The sequence below is a fragment of the Pseudorasbora parva genome, chromosome 18 (genome assembly GCF_024679245.1).
Source record: "Pseudorasbora parva isolate DD20220531a chromosome 18, ASM2467924v1, whole genome shotgun sequence".
NCBI classification, from domain to species: domain Eukaryota; kingdom Metazoa; phylum Chordata; class Actinopteri; order Cypriniformes; family Gobionidae; genus Pseudorasbora; species Pseudorasbora parva.
The window spans coordinates 4,742,386-4,764,239 of NC_090189.1; the positions used below are offsets into that span (position 1 = coordinate 4,742,386).

A 21,854-nucleotide genomic window follows, 5' to 3' on the forward strand; every position below is an offset into this window, starting at 1 on the left:
GTGTTTTCCTTCATTCTCTTTAATGAGGAACAATAAGATGTAAACTGAAAAATAACAATACATCTAAAACTAGATACTACTAGACTCTAGTAAACTAGAATTTTTTTGGTCAATTAGGAATTAACTTCATTTCTTTGTCTTTTTTTAATAAATTGAATGTTGATTTCAGACCAGATGGAAGTGAATGAAGAGAAACACCATTATTTCACAGATGAAGATGGAAAACTGACATATAAAATTGAAGACAAAGGTCTTTTTCAAAAACCTCATCAATTAAAAAATGAAGATAGAGATGCAGTCGTTTCAAAGACTGAAGAGACTTTCACAAATCAAGATGGAAACACCGTCGTTTCAAAGAATGAAGAGATTTTCACGCAAGAACAAGCCGGACAATCTGGAGTCAAAGGATCCTTCAGCTGCTCTGAGTGTGGAATAAGTTTCATATATAAATCACAACTTAACAGACACCTGCAAATTCACACTGGAGAAAAACCATATACCTGCTCTGAGTGTGGAAAGGGTTTTAGACAAGAAGCACACCTTAAGATACACATGACATCTCACACTGGAGAGAGGCCACATACATGCACTCAGTGTGGAAAGAGTTTCATTCAGAAGGGACACTTTAATGTGCACATGAAAATTCACACCGGAGAAAAACCATTCTCATGCACTCAATGTGGAAAGAGTTTCATTCGCAGAGAAGATTTAAATGTGCACATGAGAGTTCACACTGGAGAAAAACCATTCACCTGCTCTCAGTGTGGAATGAGTTGCGGGCACCAATCTAACCTTTTAAGACACATGAGATCTCACACCGGAGAAAAGCCTTACAAATGCGCTGAGTGTGGAAAGAGTTTCAATAGGAAGGCACACTTTAATGTGCACATAAGAGTTCACACTGAAGAAAAACTGTTCATATGCTCTCAGTGTGGAAAAAATGCTCTCAATGATGATCACTTTCACTCTGGAGTGAGATCATTCAGCTGTGATCAGTGTGATAAATCCTTTGTTTTGGCATCAAGCTTAAAAACACACCTTGAAATATATCATAGTGGTGTAAAGTAGGGCTGGGCGATATGGCCCAAAAAAAGCACAATACGTTTTTTTTAATCTCATTTGATATTGATAATTAGAATGATAAATGCCAAATCTTTTTCAATTTTTTACCAAATTTTTTTAATGCTGATTTTTGCTCTTTAGCTCTTAAAACAAAGGTGTAAAAAACAGACCATTAATTGTGGTTTCAACTACTCGTTATTGCCAGAACATGACAACACCTCACATTTTTGTACTCTTAATACATTTTAATTCTTAGTGTTTGTATGTTTGTGATTTTGTGTATGTTCTGCACAATGTGCAGTGCAGACTGCAATATTAATATTACCTGTTTTGTCTTTTACAAATGCTCATTGGACTAGTAGTGGCTTCAAAAACAGTAACGATTGAAAAAATTGCAATAAAAATGTAAATGGTACAAAAAAAAATATTCTGACTGTTTGAGTCTTATTCAAATTAACTGTCGGTCTTTCATAGTAGCATACATTTAGATCGGGTATGGGCAACTTCGATAGCGACGAGTCGAGGGCTAACTATTTTCTCCTTAATACCAAAAACCCAGATTATCAATCCACACTCACACCTTTTATATCTTCTTACACAATTTACTTTTATTAAAGGGGTGATGAATTGAGAAATTAACTTTCCCTTGAGCTTTTGATATATAAAAGGTCATGGTAATATAAGAATATCCTATACCTTTCAGAGCTGAAAACTTCATTGTTAGTCAAAGAAGTGCTTTTATAGACACAAGGCCCAGAAAACGATCGTGTGCGCGTTTTTACGTCATCGCGTGACAAGAAACACCTCTACAGCACATCTAATCCAGTATTCCCGCCCACTGACTCATGGAGGTGATCGGCTCGTGCTAGCCAACAACAACGAGCGTGCCCAAGAATTTAACAAGATATTGTGCTATTTCTGGTTGTGGAAGAACACAGTCACTGCATAAGCTTCCTTCGGATCTTAATATTAGAAATGTGATACTTCGTTTATTTTTAATGAAGTTCCAGCTCACGTGGGGAAGATATTTGTGTTCACTTCATTTCACTGCGGACTCGTTTGTAAACAAGTCTCAGATGCTGAATTTACAGACATATTGAGATTAAAACAATGCTGACTTCTATATTGGATACGACAGGCATGGTGCAACACACTTATGTGAGTAAACCGTATTTTTATATGTGATAGTATTGCATAGTTACAGTTGTTTTGATTATGTTTATGTGTCTGAAAGAACTTCCCTTTTGCACGCTGTACTCCGACATGTATGGGCCATGGTCCTGGGGCTGTGTGTTTTCCAGACGGGCTACCAAAATGTAAGCCCGTCGGCAGGCCAAATAATCTCAAATAGTGAAATAATATTCCTTTCTTGATCTGCACTGTTCCCTCTCTCTTAACTTGACATTTGAAGGGCGTGTGCCCAGTTCACGCTTATATCGACCGATCGGGCAGGCCATGTAATACAAAAATAATAGTCCAATCAATTGTGTTTGTTTGATAAAGACGTTTACGAGCCCTGTGGTCGAGAATCATTCCGGTTGCCGCTTTCAAAACAATCCCTCATGTGAACTGACAGGGACATATATGACGGGAGCTGAAGCTCATTAAATATGCAAATCTGCTCCAATCCTAGCCGTGGGTGTTTACTTCTAAGTCTTCAGTGTGACACGCCCATCAAAACCCAGCGTTCAGAAGAGAGCATCAAAACCAGTGTAGAAACAGTGTAGCCTATTACTTATTAGTTATGATGTTTTTGAATGTAAAAACCACATGAACGTCATTAGTTGACCTCAGACAACAGTATTTAAAAAAAAGCCAGTTCATGGCACCTTCAATGGAAATCAATGTATAATTTTGTAAAATATACAATATTATGTATAACTTAACTGTTTTTAAAGATTAAATTAAAATTAACCTCATTTCGTTTGACACCCGTAAGACCTTTGTTCATCTTTGGTACACAAATTAAGATATTTTTGTTGAAATCCGATGGCTCAGAAAGGCCTCCATTGGGGACAATGACATTTCCTCTCTCAAGACCCATAAAGGTACTAAAGGCGTCATTAAAAAGTCCATCTCACTATAGCTCTACAATAATTTTATGAAGCAACGAGTATAGTTTTTTGTGCAAAAAAAAACGAAAAAGACATAGTGATGGGGCGATTTCATAACACTGCTTCGTGAAATTTCGGAGTATTATAAATCAGTGTATCGAATCAGCAGTTCAGATCCGAATCATAAATTGATATACTGAATCATATGATTCGTAATACTCTGAAGCTTCAGGAAGCAGTGTTTTGAAATCTGGGGTTCATCGTCCTGTTGGAAGATGAACCTTCACCCCAGTCTCAGGTCTAGAGTACTCTGGGGTAGGTTTTCATCAAGGGTGTCTTTTGACATTGCTGCATTCATCTTTCCCTCGATCCTGACTAGTCTCCCAGTTTCTGCCACTGAAAAACATCCCCACATCATGATGCTGCCACCACCATGCTTTACTGTAGTGATGGTATTGGCCAGGTGATGAGCGTTGACTGATTTCCTCCAGACATTACTTCTGCCATTCAGGCCAAATAGTACAATCTTTGTTTCATCAGACCAGATAACTGTTTCTCATGGTCTGAAAGTCCTTCAGGTGCCTTTAGTTAAACTCCAGGTGGCCTTTTACTGAGGAGTGGCTTCCGTCTGGCCACTGTACCATACAGGCCTGATTGGTGGAAAGATAGTTGTTCTTCTGGAAGGTTTTCCTGTCTCCACAGAGAAACGCTAAAGCTCTGTTAGAATGACCATCAGGTTCTTGGTCACCTCCCTGACTAAGGCTCTTCTCCTTTGATCACTCAGTTTGGCCGGGCGGCAGCTCTAGGAAGAGTCCTGGTGGTTCCAAACTTCTTCCATTTATGGATAATGGAGGCTACTGTGTTCATTGGGACCTTCAATTCTTCAGAATTTTTTTTTTACCCTTCCCCAGATCTTTGCCTCGATACAATTCTGTCTCAGAGGTCTACAGACAATTCCCTGGACTTCATGGCTTGGTTTCTGCTCTGTCATGCACTGTTAACTATAGGACCTTAAATAGACAGTTGTGTGCCTTTCCGAATCATGTCCAATCAACTGAATGTATCACTGGTGACTCCATTTGAATTTAATCCATTTTGGAATAATCACCTAGTTACCTTGAAACTTTTCTAGATCCCTCCGCCACCCTTACTTTTCACTCTTAGTCCAGCCTAGAATTTGGGCAAAACTATGATAGTTTAACAGTTATAGGAGTATAGAGCTAATTTCTGATAATAACGTCATTTTAAAGCTAAATTCATAGTTTGTTTGTCAGTTGCAAGAAAGTGTTGGAGCATAAATCTCTTTCTCTCATTCAGAAAAACATTCTAGAAACAACCTAACATCAAATCATTATTTCAGACATCCAGTTTGTAGCGAAATCAATGTTATTAAATATTGTTATATTACATTTTGTATTAAACTTTAAACTGTGCAAACTCGTTTTAATTTTATGTCAGGATTGACATTCGTTTGAAATACAATATAATCACAATCTATTATATTTTCTGTTCTAACTAAGCTTATTTCTGTCATTAGTGTGCATTATGAATGCACAAATGTGCATTTGTGTTATGATTTTTTTTTTAAAATCTATTCTTCATTTAAACTTAAAATACATGATTTTGTTTGTTTCCTATATTGTCTTCTGCCGTCTCAACAACAACAAAAAAATAATGAAATTGTATTTAAAGCACTATTAGAGCCAAAAAATGTGCACCTGGATAATAGAGTGATTGTAAGTGTGATGATCATCTGCTAAATGAGCAACAGCGACCACAATTCACACCTTCAGTCAGTGAAGCCGCTCCCACAGCCGTTCATGAGAGTTTAAATGCTGGGAATATTCCCATCTTCCCACAGGAGAAGAAGAAGCAAGCAGGAGGAATTACTCCAGGAGAAACTACAGACATACTATTGTAAAGATGGAGTTTGAGGAAGAACCCTGCAGAATAAAAGATGAAGAGACAGAGGAACAAATAGGTTGGTGTTTTCCTTCATTCTCTTTAATGAGGAACATTAAGATTAAAACTGACTTATAACAATACATCTAAAATTATATATTAAATTCAATATTAGACTGGATTTTGTTAATTTGGGGCCTCCTGATTTTGTTTCTAATTTGTTTTCTCTCTCACGGAAATGTAATGTTGATTTTTAGATGAGATGGAAGTGAATGAAGACAAAGAGCATTTCACATATGAAGATGGAAACATTTCACATACAGAAAATAATTTTACACAGAAACAAGCTGAGAAGACTGGATTTGAAGGACCTTTCATTTGTTCTGAGTGTGGAAAGAGTTACACACAGAAAGGACACCTTAACAGACACATTAGGATTCACACTGGAGAAAAACCGTTCACATGCTCAGAGTGTGGAAAGAGTTTTATACGTAAAGGAAACCTAAATGTGCACATGAGGATTCATACTGGAGAAAAACCGTTCACCTGCTCTCAGTGTGGAAAGAGTTTCACATCCAAAAAAGTTCTTGATGATCATCTGCGCAGTCACTCTGGAGTGAGATCATTCAGCTGTGATCAGTGTGAGAAAACATTTGTTCTGGAGTCAAACTTTAGAAGACACCTCAAACTTCATACTGGTGTGAAGCCTCACTTTTGTTCTTTTTGTGGAAAGAATTTCTCACTACCACAAAATTTAAAAGAGCATGAGCGTGTTCATACTGGTGTGAGACCTCATGTGTGCTCTGACTGTGGGAAGACCTTTATTACATTAAGCGATTTAAAAAAACATCAGAGAATTCACACTGGAGAGAAACCGCACAAGTGCTCACACTGTGGGAAGACTTTCGCTCTGTCAGGAAACCTGAAAACACACGAGAGAGTTCATACTGGAGAGAAGCCCTACAAGTGTTCACACTGTGGAAGGAGTTTCTCTTTTTTATCATCCTTAGCAGATCATGTGAGAGTTCATACTGGAGAGAAACCGTACAAGTGTTCTCACTGTGGAAAGAGTTTCACCCAATCCTCTAATCTAAAGACTCATGAGAAAAAGCATACCTGAAGGTGTCTAAGTGAGCGAATGTTGTGCATGGGCAAAAATACAGGTGAATTATTATTATTATTATTATTATTTTGTCTAGTCTTTCTCATCATCAGAATAATTCAGTATGTTTATAAATAAAGTGAACATTTACAATTCCACAGATTTTACTGCGTTTGTTGTCAATCTCAGTCATTCTCATCAAGGTTTAATGGATGAAGAATCGGCTCTAGGGTTGCCAACTTCTGGAGAGAATTCTGGACACTCAAAATATTTGTGACCCTCGACCACGAACCAAGTCTTGTAAGACTTATAAGTCAGAGTGGCAATAGCAAACAATTCGTTGTATGGGTCTAAATGATTTGTATCTCGGCCATATATTGCTCTATCCTAACAAACCATACATCAATGGAAAGCTTATTTATTAAGATCTTAAAAAAATGATTTTTTTTTCCATGTAATTTCAGTATCTGTAGTTAATAATGTCTATAAAAGGTTCTCAGACGTACACGTGTGGACAGAATTATCATCCTGTTGGTAAATAGGGAATAAATAACCCTGTAAAAAAAAATATTTGCATTATAAAAAAATGTTAAACCCACAAAAGTTAATTGAAATAAAATAATTGAAAATGTAGGGAAAATCTTTATTATTATTTTTTCTCCAAAACACGTAAGACATAATTATCAGCACCCATTTATTCAATAATTTTTAAACCTCCTTTGTCAAGATAACCGTCTTCTCCTAAAATGCCTGATCAATTTGGAGAAAACCTGCCAAGACATCAGAGATTATACCGCCATATAGAATCTCTCCAGATCCTTCAGATTCCCAGATCCATGTTGGTGCTTCTTCTCTCCAGTTCACTCTCCTCATTTTCTATAGGGTTCTGATCAAGGGGCTGGGACAGCCCTGGCTAAAGCGTCATTTGTGCACACTGACCCATTTTTGTGTTGATTTTGCTGTTTGTTTTGGATCGTTGTCCTGAGATTCAACCGTGGCCCATTATATTATTTCTAGCAGAGGCCGTTAGGTTTAGATTTTTTTTATCTGTTGGTATTTACTAGAATCCATGATTATGTGTCATCTTCATGTGTTTGAAGATGTCCAGGACCTCCAACAAAAGAACAGGCCAAAAAATTTCACAGATTCAGATGTATATTTAATCGTGGACTGGGATATTTCTGATCCCTGTTTGCACCCATCTGGTGGGTTTGCTGACAAAAAGCTTTTTTCATAGTTTCATCTGACCACAGAACCAGGTGCCATTTGAAGATTCAGTCGTGTCTGACAACTCAGTATGCCGGGATTATGTTTGTTTTGTTTATTTTACTCTTTCTGACCTCAAGACTCAACTAGTTCCTCCATTCTTAAGCGAGCTCATAGTGGAATGTTTTTTTTTGAGACAGTTAAATAAACTAAACGTTTCTAGCTCTGTTAGGTCTAGATTTTATAGAGCCAAGGTGGAAAGCCTTCTTTCAGCATCCATTACTGTCTGGTTTGCATCTGCATCAGCCCAGGCGAAGGTCAGACTACAGCGTATTGTGCGCACAGCAGAGGCTGACTGGACAAATGCAGCTGTCACTGAATGACCTGTATGAGGCCAGAGTAAGGAAGAGGGCGGCTAAAATTGCTGATGATCCAACCCGATCACACATAAATGCGTATAAATAGTACGAGTGTGCAATGTCGTGGAATGTCAAAACTCATTTTGGCATGCATATGATACGCACTTTATGGCGTATATATGACGCGCTTGGGTAGGTTTAGGGTGGTGGGGTGGGGGGTTCGTATGTATAATACGCCATAAAATGCGTATCATATGCACGCGAAAAACAGCGTGCCATAGACACGCCAAAATGAGTTTTGGCGTATACATTCCACGACATTGCACACTCGTACTATTTATACGCATTTTTGTGAGAATACCCTGGATGATCAGTCCCATCCAGCAAGTGACATTTTTAGGCTGCTTCCTTCAGGAAGGAGGTACAGAGCAGTGAGGACAAGGACCTCGTTTTTTTTCAAGAGCCATTTCCCTTATGAACAGCTGATCTTGCACTATTTTTGGTCTTTTTTACTATTTGATTGTTTGTTTTAGGCACGCTTTGCAGCTATACGCATATGTTTGTGTGCTACGTATGGCCATATCAAATTCCTGTGTATCTGCTGATGCATTTGGCGAATAAAGTGATTCTTATCTTATCTTAATCTCTGCGATTATCCATCTGTGATCCTTGGAGAGTCTTTGTCAACTCAAACACTCCTCCTCTCATGCATTAAGACAATATAGACACACGTCCTCTTCCAGGCCTATTCAGAAAATCTTTAGTTTATTGGAATGTCTTAATTATTGCCCTGATGGTGGAAATGGGGTTTTCTATTGTCCTACAGAAACTTTCTATTTTGTGAAGCTCAACAATCTTTTGCTGCACATCCAAACTATATTATGTGATGAATGGTTAAGGAAGTTTTTGTGAACAATTTCATGTGCTAAATTTTGAAAATATTACTGACCAAATTTTGAAATGGTGAGGAATTTGCTGACATTGAAGTGTATTGCGGGTGCAAAATTGATATTGAACTTGCATCACTTTGCAACATTTAAATAATTGCAGTTGGCATTGATACTGAGCAGTGAAATACTTGTTTTGCAGCTGCTGTCTAGTTCAAATATAAAATAAGGTTTAAGATTATTAAGGCTCTTACATTATATGCTTATATTCTGACAATTGAATCCCTAAAAATAATGAAGATGAACTATTTAACAGATTTTGTTTAGTTGATGAATCCATTGAGATTTTTTTAAAAACAAGTTAGCCCTAACTGATTTCACTGTGTTTATCAGCCTTTGAGGGTAAGTCATTTTAGTTTTATTGGGAGAAATGTAAATCAGACCATTTGCATTGAGCTGCTCGGACAGAACTGGAGTTTTTAAGATGAATCTTTAAATCTCTCACTTTTTGTTTTAATCTATCATACTTGTACTATCTAACTTTAAAATAAAGTAGAGATTTAGTAACACTAACAGGTAAAATGATCAAGATGGTAATACAGTTGCAAACTCCTTAGCAGATATTTGAAGTTTGAATCTTTGTCCCGAATCAAACATATCTGATTGAGATAAGTAGTGTTTTGTATAATCTCCAAAAAGATAACAGATCTTATCTGGGTTGTTTTGTACATGAATCATGATATACTGTATTGAAGGTAAATACAAGTTTAGGGATTGTTTTTCCGCCAGTGGAGGCGCTGGAGCGACCGAAACGACACACATCCGAGTCTAGAGAAGAAGAGAAGTGAGTGAGGGAATGAACATAAACATGAGAAGTGGAACACAGCCGTTCATTCTGCTCTAAATCTGATGCTTCCACACTGTGAGTACATTCATTTATTAGGGGGAATGTAAGTCCAAACGAGTCACTCAGAAACTGATTACGCTCGAGAAATATAAACTCGTTACGGACTGATTTTAAATTGCAATTTGTGAAGATCATACGAGTTTTGTTTTAATTTTGTGTAATGAAATTAAACCTGGTAAACAGTTTTAATTGTATGCATGAGGATGTTGTAGCTAAACGCGATGCTTCCTCGTTCGTTAGCTTATTCACAGCTGGACATTGCGGCTTTTCTCTTTTTCACGCGTTTTAAGGGATTGTGTTGCTTTTATGTCTTATTTTCAGAATAAAAGAATAATATATTAGCGAAAATGAACTGTAAAAAATAAAAGCACATGCATGCCATCCGCTCAATTTAGGTTCAATCTCTTCAGGGACCCTAATACTATTATGTCTATTTTCAGAAAATAATAATAAACTATTTTGAAAGGTAAATAACACAGAAATATAAATGTAACGTTACATAAAATATAATTGCATCATTCTTCAATTATTGCATTTGAATGCATTAATAAAAAAAAAAAGCTAACAATTCAAACAATTATTACGTATCAATATCACAAGGTAACTAGAGATAACTATTGTCATATCTGCCAAAGTAACCAACGGCTCTTCAAGTCAAATTAATTAGTCATTTAAACCAGAAAGTACAGTTGTAAGATATTACAAATTACAGTATTGCCAAATATCATATATACATTTCAAAGCAAAGATAACATGATTACATATTTTGTATAAACCCATATTTGATGTTCTGGAGACCTTGCATTAGTAGGTGTCATATAATAAAAGGTGTTGGTTCATATGAAGTCTTCGGAGGCTGGATCCGAGCTGAAGCTGGCATTAATCTCTAGTTACCTTGTGATATTGAAATGTTTTATATTTTTTGAATTGTTTTTTTATTTTTTTTTATTTTTATTTATTAATGCATTCAAGTGCAGTAACTGAAGAATGATGTAATTATACTTATACTAATAATTCTTTTCTGAAAATAGACAATAGTATTAGGGTCCCTAAAAAGTGTGAATAAGAGAAAAACCATATGGTCTCTAAACTGAGTGGATGGCATGCACAATAGTTAAAGAATACTATAATTGTATTTTATGTGTTTTTATATTTTAACAGTCCATTTTCGTTAATATATTATTATTTTACTCTAAAAATAGCACAAAAGCAACACAAACCTAGCCTGACAAGCCAGACCCACATTAAGATGTTTGGTCTGGGAACTCACCATTGACAGCTCAATCCGAGGGGCGGATAAACGGTTGTCTTTCAAACTTTCTCTGCATTCAGTAGGATAGCGCTACAACCAACCAGAGCAAAATGAAGCGGAGCTAGTTGATAGATAAACCTTCACCGTATCCGGTCGGCAAAACTCCGTACACATCTTCCCTTCTTAAGAATTATTTTAGTGCAGTTCTTTGTTCTTTTCTCAAAGAAAAGCTTAACTCCAAGTCTTCCAGAGTCGCGGTCAAAGACGATTAGAAAGACCGCCAATCGCCAGTTTCTGTGTTTACAAGTAACACGCAACTTTGCTGTTATTATGTTAAGCCTGCCCACCGACTTTACACACGATGTGATTGGCTTGACCAGAGTTTGGCTCTTCCAGCTCAGAAGTCTATTGAGAGTTGCTAGACTACTAGCCTAGAAATCTAGAAGCACCCTATCGGCAGCAAATTTAATCTGCCCGCGAGTGTCGTCTAGCAACTCTCAATACCCTTCTGAGCTGTATTCCCCTAACTCTTGCCGGGCCAATCACATCGTGTATAGAGTCGGTGGGCGGGGCCATAATGACGGCGGCCAAGTTGCGTTTGCGTGCTTCTAGTAAACACAGAAACTGGCGAACGGAAGACCGTGACTCTGGAAGACTTGGAGTAAAGCTTTTCTCTGAGAAAAGAACAAAGAACGGCACTGAAGTCATTCTTAAAAAGGGAAGATGTGTTCGGAGTTTAGCCGACCGAATACGGCGAATGTTTAATCTATCAACGAGCTCTGCTTCACCTTCGTTGCTCTGGTTGGTGTAGCGCTATCCTATCGCGTGCAGAGGGAGTTTGAAAGACAACCGTTTATCCGCCCCTCGGACTGAGCTGTCTATGGTGAGTTTCCAGACCAAACATCTTGATGTGGGTCTGGCTTGTCAGGCTACTAGACTACAGTCGCGGCAGATTAAATTAGCTGCCGATAGGGTGCGTCTAGATTTGTAGGCTAACACAATCCCTGAAAAAGAGAAAAAATGCACTGTCCTTAAATTGAGTGTGAATAAGAAATAACAAGCGCAGAAGCATTGCGTTTTTAAGGTTGAACGGATAGCGTCAATAAGAAGCTGGGTTCAGCCTTGTTTGTAAGTGTGATGATCATCTGCTAAATGAGCAACAGCGACCACAATTCACACCTTCAGTCAGTGAAGCCGCTCCCACAGCCGTTCATGAGAGTTTAAATGCTGGGAATATTCTCATCTTCCCACAGGAGGAGAAGAAGCAAACAGGAGGAATTACTCCAGGAGAAACTACAGACATACTATTGTAAAGATGGAGTTTGAGGAGGGGAAGGAAGAAGATGAAGAGACAGAGGAACAAATAGGTTGGTGTTTTCTTCATTTCTCTTTAATGACTGATGAGCAACATTAAAAGGGGTCATGCTTTTTCACTTTTGTTGTCATGTTGCTGTTTGAGCATAAAAAGTTCTGCAGGGTTACAAAGCTCAAAGTCCACTCCAAAGGGAGATATTTTATTTAACAGAATTCACTTTCCAAGAGCTAAAACGAACGAGCTGTTTGGGCTTCAACACTTTTTTTTATACATATCTTGTGAAGTCACAATGTTACTCATTTAAATAATCTCTGCCCATGGAATACACAAAAAATAGGGATGAGGTCTGGTGTAGCTGCATTAGCAAAGACAAAGTTGTCGTTATGTTAAGAGATGCTGTTTTTTCCACCCTTTTTCCAAAGCTCTTTGAACACCTTTCTAAGTTTAAATAACTCAGAGTGGTTCATTTATTTTAAACACTGTTCCTGAACATTATAACCCCAAAGTTAATCTGTGTGCTGCACATTTTATGGAGAATAGCTTTCAGTGCTGGCTACAAAAAAAAAACAGTGTTTTCTATTAACAACATCTATCAACTAACAATTGACAGCAGTGGCATAAACTTTAGTTCATATAATTTAAAAATAAAATTTCTTTTGTTTTGTTAATACATGCAGTTACTTAAAATATTTTGTTTTTTTAATAGAAATGTAACAGTGAAGCCCTGAGCGTGAATTGATGTGGAGAAAGTAATGTACAAAAACCTAATTTCTATAAGGAAAATGTAAATATTCTATTCTTATTACACGGTTCTGTGAAATACTTGATTCTGATTGGTCAATCGCGCATTCCAGCGGTACGTTATTTCCAGATAACACCCGCTCATCCGGGTACGAGTTATCTTGACCGGTACTTCTTCTGTGCTTAACGCTGGCGCCATCTTGTGGCTTAAACAGTCGTGGGTTACAATGGAAGACTTCAAGGCAGGTTTCCTTTATAAAGTTTTAAATATGGATATTTTTCTTACACAAACGCATCGATTCGAATCAGAAGGCTCTATTAACCCATCGGAGTCGTGTGGAGCACGTTATTTGACGGACAGCTGCATTTTTATGGACTTCAAACACAACTACAACTACTGCTGGGATTAACGTTAGCCTGGACTTTTTAAATATAACTCCGATTGTATTTGTCTGGCAGAAGAATGTCATATACACCTACGATAACTTGAGGGTGAGTAAATCATAGGCTTGATTTCATTTTTGGGTGAACTAACCCTTTCAGCATTCATTTTCAACATTAAGCATATGGCAAATCTTCAGCAATAGATAAAGGCTTAATGCAGGTTGGAACTGCGTAAGAGCTAATAAAATATTTAATCTCAAGACAATTTTTTGTGTCTAATAATTATTTATTTGAGACTAGTAGCCGTGTAATAAGCGGGATAATGTACACCCAGCCGGTTGTCATCACAGAATAAACCCCTTCAGAGTGATGCTCCGCTTCGTGTCGGGGTCCTGATCACTCTGTCGGGGTTTATTCTGTGATGACAACCGGCTGGGTGTACATTATCCCTTACTTACTGAATGTACTATTATTCTTCTATATTATGCAAGGGGACTGCAGGGGTGAAAATTAGCTTTTAGCTAAATCTGCTACAATGCAGGGAATGGAAACATTTATGTTAAATATTGTACATGATCCCTTATAAATAAAGTAAAGAAGAAAAAAAATATCACACTGAACTGAGCGATAGTTTAAGTGATTATAAAAGGAGCACTCTTTGTTTTCTGTGTAATTCAGTCAATTCAAAGAGACTTTAACTTTTTACGATATATTGGAAAAGAGTGGAAATAGCTAAGCACTCCTCTGCCGCTATATACTGGTTATAGTGGTCACTTCATGTCTTTTTTTTAAATCAAATACCCCTTTTCCACCATGGCAGTGCTGGTTCGGAGAGCCAGAGCCTAGTTTCAAATCGTTCTTTGTCTTTTCACACCCAAAGCACCAGCTCTGAACCAGGAAAAGTGGTTATTAAGTGGCACCAAAACGTTGCTGGTCTAGAAGTAAGAACCATTTAAATCAGGGGCTGGGGGCGGGTTACCATGACCAACAAGACAGTTGGATTTGCTGTGTTTTGATGCCGATGTAGGATCGTAAAGCCATGTGCATCAATAGTGACGCAATGTTCGCCATTATTGATGGAAGACTTGTGACATCAAAGTACAGCGAGGGTAAACGACTCCTTATGCTTTTGAATCCATCATGCAGTATTTTAATATCATACGCAGACCGGTCCACACAGCACTGATGCATCTTGAACAAGCCTGGAGTGTTTGTGTCTTTTGTGCTGTGCCTTTTTCCACTGCCTTTCTAGAGTTGCTTAGAAAGATGAGAGACGGCTCTGTGGTGCCTTTCTACCCCGTGGAAAGACAAACCGGATCTTAGAAGGCTCGCCAGTCAAACCAGCTCTACTGAAAGTGCTTGTTTACCACAATCTGATTTGTGACTGAAATCCCCGAACTCCTAGCCTGGATGCCAGCCGAACTCAGCCCCGCCCACAACATTTTTAGGTCGGGCGGTTCGGTCTGGCCTTGCTCCATAGAGGAGTAATTATCCCCGAACAGAAACTGTTCAGACCAATGAGATCATCAGGGCGGGCTTTAGACGATGACGGACAGATGATCAACAGTAACGTAATCATCACGTCATCAAAGGGATTGGGTTATATTTGTTCAAATCCTAAACGGAGAGCTTGTTTGTGTCTGCATCACCTTCACTATTTCTCTCAAAAATAAAGATCATGTTGGGTAAGTACTCTGTGTATCATTAAATTATTAAAAAAATTTACAATACCGGCAAAGATCGTTTATTCCAGCCTGATACCAGTGCACGTGCAGACAGGGTTGCCAAGTTTTTACAACAAAACCCGCCAACTACTAGCCCTAAACAATAGCTTCTCGGGGGGTTCTCCGGAGGAAAAATGGCAAAATGTGGTAAAATGTGTGTTATTTTGGCAAGGTTGCCTACTAAAATTCACACTCATGGGTCTATATATCACATAATAGTCGCTTCAACCCGCGGACACAGAAAACAACCGCGGAAAAAAACGCGGACTTGGCAACACCATGGGCAACACAGTGCAGTTGAGGTCTGTTGACGTCGCTCCGTTGCTCTGATTGGTTGTAGATCTATCCAATTGATGTCTTTCCTGGTTTGGTTGAAACGCCCCCATAATCACAGCCCAATGGAGCATCAGACTCATATTCTGACTAGAATTGAGTATGACCACGTCAGGCTACTGAACTCTGTTCATAGCTCAATGTTTCTCCTTGTCTCCACATCAGCTGTGTTTGATCTGTTTGTGTGGTTTATTATAGAGAGTTGTTAACCGAACACTCCTGTTAGATCTCACAGTAGTGATGTTATTAATTATGTGGCTTTCAATTCAACGCTTTCTCATTGGATCTCCCAGTGCTGTGTAGTAACAGTGTCATGTGGACAACAAACATAACACTAAAAGGGGCTAAACTTGTATTACAAAAATGTAAAAATGGTACTGAACCATGAGATTTCATGTTAATTCATAGAGCATAAACTAATGTTAAGCGCTGTCGATGTTTATTAACAATAAACAGGGACCCACTTTATATTAGGTGGCCTTAACTACTATGTACTAACATTGTAATTAATCATTTGATACAATGCACTTATTGTGTACATACATGTTTTTACATTGTACTTACATTTTAAAAATACCTGCTGTAATTACATCTGTAATTAATTTCTGTAGTTACATTTGTAATTACACAGTTGGCACTTCCCTTACACCTAACCCTACCCTTAAACTGACCCATACCACCACACCTGTCCCTAACTCTACCCGTATCCCACCTCAATATCAGCAAAGGTGTTTTGCAATACAATTTGAACACAGTAAGTACATTGTACTTATTTTTTGATGTAAGTACATAGTACTTAAGGCCACCTAATATAAAGTGGGGCCATAAACAGTACTGTTATTAACTTTTTATTGATGTTACAAATGGACTCTTATTGTAAAGTGTTACCATTTCATATAAATCCAAACAGTCATGATTATAGAGGATCCTCTTGAAATATCTACGATATACTCTCACACTTTATTTGCTATTATTTTAGAAATCGAATGCGTTTCTGATTTATTTGTTCTTCTCAGCTGCATGACGATACAGTTTATTTTCTTATGTCTCAGGCTTTAAATACGCCACTTCGCTGGAAAATGATTGCATAAAATTGAACTAATGGATTTAAACCAATGCAAATACAGTGCGAAAATATCCGGCCCCCTTGAACTTTGCAACCTTTTGCCACATTTCAGGCTTCAAACATAATGATATGAAAATGGATTTTTTTGTGAAGAATCAACAACAATTGGGACACAATCATGAAGTGGAACGAAATGTATTGGATATTTCAAACTTTTTTTAACAAATCAAAAACTGAAAAATTGGGCGTGCAAAATTATTCGGCCCCCTTAAGTTAATACATTGTAGCGCCACCTTTTGCTGCGATTACAGCTGTAAGTCGCTTGGGGTATGTCTATCAGTTTTGCACATGGAGAGACTGAAATGTTTGTCCATTCCTCCTCCAGAAGAGCTCCAGCTCAGTGAGGTTGGATGGAGAGCGTTTGTGAACAGCAGTTTTCAGATCTTTCCACAGATTCTCGATTGGATTCAGGTCTGGACTTTGACTTGGCCATTCTAACACCTGGATATGTTTATTTCTGAACCACTCCATTGGAGATTTTGCTTTATGTTTTGGATCATTGTCTTGTTGGAAGACAAGTCTCCGTCCCAGTCTCAGGTCTTTTGCAGACTCCATCAGGTTTTCTTTCACAATGGTCCTGTATTTGGCTCCATCCATCTTCCCATCAATTTTAACCATCTTCCCTGTCCCTGCTGAAGAAAAGCAGGCCCACACCATGATGCTGCCACCACCATGTTTGACAGTGGGGATGGTGTGTGTTCATGGTGATGAGCTGTGTTGCTTTTACGCCAAACATAACGTTTTGCATTTTTGCCAAAAAGTTCAATTTTGGTTTCATCCGACCAGAGCACCTTCTTCCACATGTTTGGTGTGTCTCCCAGGTGGCTTGTGGCAAACTTTAAATGACACTTTTTATGGATATCTTTAAGAAATGCCTTTCTTCTTGCCACTCTTCCATAGTATATTAAAAAAATATTCTTACGTTTATGACATTTTATGTAGCAGCAGAATTCATGTTTAAACTATCCGGTTTTGCAGTTTTATATTTACAGAAACTAACAGAATAAACTTGCATAACAATCGTTATGGATCTGTTACTTTTCGAAATAAACAACTTTTCTTCTTTTGTTTGGTCAAAGTTGATGTGGGCATTGACTCCACTTGCATGGATCGTGTCAGTAGGCCTATTTGAATTTCAAAATAATTTGTACTTCGTGGACATGGCCGCATTAGCAAATAATGAAGCAGCTGGCGAATGACTGACCTCTCTCTCTTTTCAAACAGATTGCATAAATAGAGAATTATTTGTTTTAGATTTGATTTACATTGTTTAAAACCTGACATTTGTCTCGTGTTTGTGTGACAAGTATTCACAAAGTATTCATTGTGAGTGTACATAATTAAAAGTAAAAACTTACCAGATTATAATGATCTGTAACACTTGCCTGAATGCTAAATCCGACAGTTATTTGACTCTCTTTGTCAAAAATTGAGGTGGTCGCACCCTTAGTTTTGAGAATTCTCTGAAAACGACATGCCCAATTAAAACGATCTGCAGCTTTTAAACCCTATGGTCTGTTCATAAATCTTATTTTAAACTAGACACTTGAAATAATTGTTACCCAAGAGTCATAATAACTTAAAATAGTATAGGAACAGAGTAAAACAAGGGGAAATATGCATGTTGACTCACGTTTATTTATTTTTTTCCTTAGGAATTTTTTTTACATTTTAATCTTGAGGTCCTGAAAATAACCTAAATATAAAGCTGAATGTCTGACCATGTTTTGATTTTTAAATTTGAGGATGATTCTCTCAAAAAATGTAGCTTCTGTAAGCTTTTATGTAAAAAAAAAAAAAGCTTTTCAAAAAGGGCAATTATATTAGAACATTTGTAATTGTAAAGACTCGTTTTTTATTAAAATAAGTCTGCAATAAACTGCTTATTATAATGCATTTACAGCTCTGAAAAACTAAAGCAATTATTTACAGAATTTACAAGTGTAAAAAACTCATTTAGTTGTAAAAAACAGTCTGCGTGTGTGCGATTACGATTAAGTGTGTGCGCTAAAACTGGCAGGCCATGCTGGATACTATTGGATGCTATGTAGACGGTAAGCACAAGGTGGGGATGCATTTTGAAGAGTGGACTTAATACACGGACATCAGTGCTGTTTCATGGATTCGTCTGATCTGCACAATAGGAGATGAAAGATGAGTACAGTGTTTATTATGCTAAGGTTTAAATAGCTAGTGCTTCAGAAATTAATTTAACCCTTTCCTGTCTGGTGTATTTATTGCAAAAATTAGATCAGAACATGAATCTTAAGTGTTTAGCTTTCAAGTGATGCATAGTTTGTGATAGTGATTGAATAGTTTGTATAAAACAAAAGTAATTATAAAGAGACACGCACACTTGCGTCAACCTCCCCGCCCACGAAATTCAGATAAACAGGTTAAGCAGATCTGAGTGTTGTCTGCATACCTGTGGTAAAACTTGTGCTATATAAATAAACTTGCCTTGGCTTCCTCATTAATTGGCTCAATGGGAGCATCTACAGGATAAATAGGAGTGGTGCAGGAATTATGCCTTCTGGGACTCCATAGCCCCTTTCACACTGCACGTCGGACCCGCAATATTCCCGGAACATTGCCGGGTCGCCTTCTGTGTGAAAGCAACCGCGTCCCGGGATTGATTACCGAATTGAACCCGGGTCGGGGACCTAGTAATATTGCGGTATTCGACCCGGGACGAGCGCTGTGTGAACAAAAGCCGAAACTAATGCCGCAACGTGTACGTAGTTATCGTGCGACTCCTAGAGCTTGTTTTTTCAATAAAACAACCCTGCAGTGCCAGAAGAGCTAGTCGGTGTTTTAAACGCAGAGAGTGTTCGTATACAAAAGAAACTAAAATTAAACAAGCAGAAATGTGTGCAAACTGGACACAAGTCGAGACCATGGAGCTCCAAACTATCCGCGCTGAAGCTGAGCTCGCTCGCCATTATACGTCACATCAGGATGTCACGTGTCAACTCGATCCGGGACCATTACGGGTTGTGTGTGAAAGCGCACATATTACGGTATTTCGCTGGCTGTGAGAATGGACCAAATCTAGCGGCCCGGGAACAAATGCCGGGTCGCATTATCCGTGTATTTGCCAGAATCGCAGTGTGAAAGGGGCTCATGACACGTCATGGATGTCCAATCAGACTTATGGTCACCTATACTCAGATAAAAACCTCTCCCTTCTATGTATGTCCTGAACCATTTAAGGGCCATCCCAGAAAATCTGACCCAGTTTTCCAGCCTGTCCCTCTAAATCCCTCTTTTCCATGAGCCTATTCTGCTCTGATTGGTCAGACAGTCTGTTGTGATTGGTCAATTGTGTACAGTGAGTATTTTGGAAACAAACAGCCATTACCGTAGCTGAACTCCAGCTCCATTCAGGAGGCTTAATGTTCCTAAAGCTTAGCAATTATACACACTATAAAGACAGTAATGATGACGCTGATTTTACACCAAAGCCCAGTGCAACTCTGAACCAATGATGATACAACGGAAGAACCGGCAATAACTAGTTATTCAGTTACTAGTACCCCAACCTTGAGCTGGACATTTCTCTGTGATGCTACTTGTGTGCACTAAGTACACAGACAATATGCTAATGTTTCATTGTGGCATCACAATTGCTGCGTCCCAATTCACCTACTTATACTACGTCCTAAAAGTATGTACTCTTTTTGTGAAAAAAAGGTATATACTTTTGTGTGTGTAGCAGAAAAGTATGCAAGCTTCGGGACATACTACTTCCCCATCTTTAACGGACTCTGTCGCTTAGTTACGTGCATCCCGTCAGCGTTTATCTGCCCTGTCAATCATCGTCAGATTCGTCACAGTTCAAATCCTCCACATTCAGTTTAATCTCCTGCCGTATCGGAGAGAAATGAAGCCGCTCGTTGATCTGCCATGTGTGTGTCTTTAATGCAGAGACTCTCCTCATGTGTTTGCAGTTTAAATATAATGATGCATTTAAAAGTTAATGGCCGAACATGTCATTACAAAAGTTCTCAATGCTGCTGCGGGTGAAATATAATGTGGACAACACTGAATAAATATATTTTTGTCGGGTTAAATATTGATAGTTGGTCACTCAAACCCCTTTATCTAAACTTCTCTACTTAACCGTCGAACGCGCACATCCGTCATGTTTGTAGTTTTTTGGAGCTTTTTATCCGCGTTTGTAGTTCTAATCGAATCCTCGTCCAACTCGCAATGGGTTGTGGGCAATATCATCCGTTAGAGTGCCCATCGATCCATACTTCGAATTCGGACCGGAAATAGTAAACCATCCGGGAATCTTTGGAATACTCTTTTCAACATACTACAATTTGGGACATACTAATTCTATTTTCGAATTACTACTATTTAGGATGGATAGTATGCGAATTGGGATGCAGGGAATGTCTTAGGACTCAATCATTCAATTGTCGATTCTTGCTTTTGTCTTACTTTTATTGTGGACTGCCTACGGCGCACCTGTGCAATATTCATGCGGTCTAATAAGCATCTTGATATGCCACACCTGTGAGGGAGATGGATAATCTCGGCAGAAGAGAAGTACTCACTAACATTAATAACATTTGAGAGAAATAGGCATTTTGTGTACATAGAAAAAGTCATAAAAAATGGGGGCAAAAACAAAATGCAACACTTTATAATTTAGTTCAGTGTAGTTTAACTGATCATTGATCACAACTCCAAAGTTCCTGGAGGGTTCAACCTCATCACAACAGGCTGAGACGTGAGCAGCTACCACTGGATCATCTGGCTAGAATAAGAGTTTAAGTGAAGTGTCATCACGAAGTGATATGAAAAGCCATGTTTCTGAATGACATATAGATGGAATAGAGAAGCGTCCCAAGAGTCCTGAGGTACTCCAGTAGCTAGATGTTTGTGACTTAGACATCTCACCCCTCTACAACACCCTGAAGGGCCTGAGGTAAGACTTGAAACAGTGGCGGTTCCTGAGATACCTTTCACCATGAGAGTTGTCTGGAGGTTTTGGTGGATGTGTCAATGACAGCGGACAGATCAAGCAAGATGAGTACTGAGTGTCTCTAAATCACTATTTGAGCAAACATTTGTACCTGGATAATTGCGAGTGATTGTAAGTGTGATGATCATCTGCGAAATGAGCAACAGCGACCACAATTCACACCTTCAGTCAGTGAAGCCGCTCCCACAGCCGTTCATGAGAGTTTAAATGCTGGGAATATTCCCATCTTCCCACAGGAGAAGAAGAAGCAAGCAGGAGGAATTACTCCAGGAGAAACTACAGACATACTATTGTAAAGATGGAGATTAAGGAAGAACCCTGCAGAATAAAAGACGAAGAGACAGAGGAACAAATAGGTGGGTGTTTTCCTTTATTCTCTTTAAATACTTCTGAGAAACTTTAAGATGAAATATGACACATAACAATACATCTAAAACTAGATACTAGTAGACTCCTTTAATAAACTAAATTTGTGCTGAATGAAGTTTTATTTCTCTTTCTCAT

General features: G+C 38.3%; 2 protein-coding genes across 3 annotated transcripts in view; both read left to right on the top strand.

Annotated features, from left to right (window-relative positions):
• Positions 1 to 3,201, top strand: part of LOC137046500 (gastrula zinc finger protein XlCGF8.2DB-like) — a 91,143-nt gene extending 87,942 nt beyond the window's left edge. For both annotated transcript variants that reach the window (XM_067423756.1, XM_067423757.1), the window contains exon 3: positions 170 to 3,201. In XM_067423756.1, the coding sequence (XP_067279857.1) occupies positions 170 to 1,068 (899 nt within the window). In that variant the 3' untranslated portion in view covers positions 1,069 to 3,201. The remainder of the gene's footprint in view (positions 1 to 169) is intronic.
• The window catches only part of LOC137047054 (zinc finger protein 420-like), a 54,095-nt gene that overhangs the window by 19,326 nt on the left and 12,915 nt on the right, over positions 1 to 21,854 (top strand). Inside the window, exons 3-6 of the mRNA XM_067424593.1 lie at positions 4,981 to 5,097; positions 5,276 to 6,133; positions 11,985 to 12,098; positions 21,587 to 21,706. Coding sequence (XP_067280694.1) covers positions 5,040 to 5,097; positions 5,276 to 6,133; positions 11,985 to 12,098; positions 21,587 to 21,706 — 1,150 coding nt within the window. The 5' untranslated portion in view covers positions 4,981 to 5,039. The remainder of the gene's footprint in view (positions 1 to 4,980; positions 5,098 to 5,275; positions 6,134 to 11,984; positions 12,099 to 21,586; positions 21,707 to 21,854) is intronic.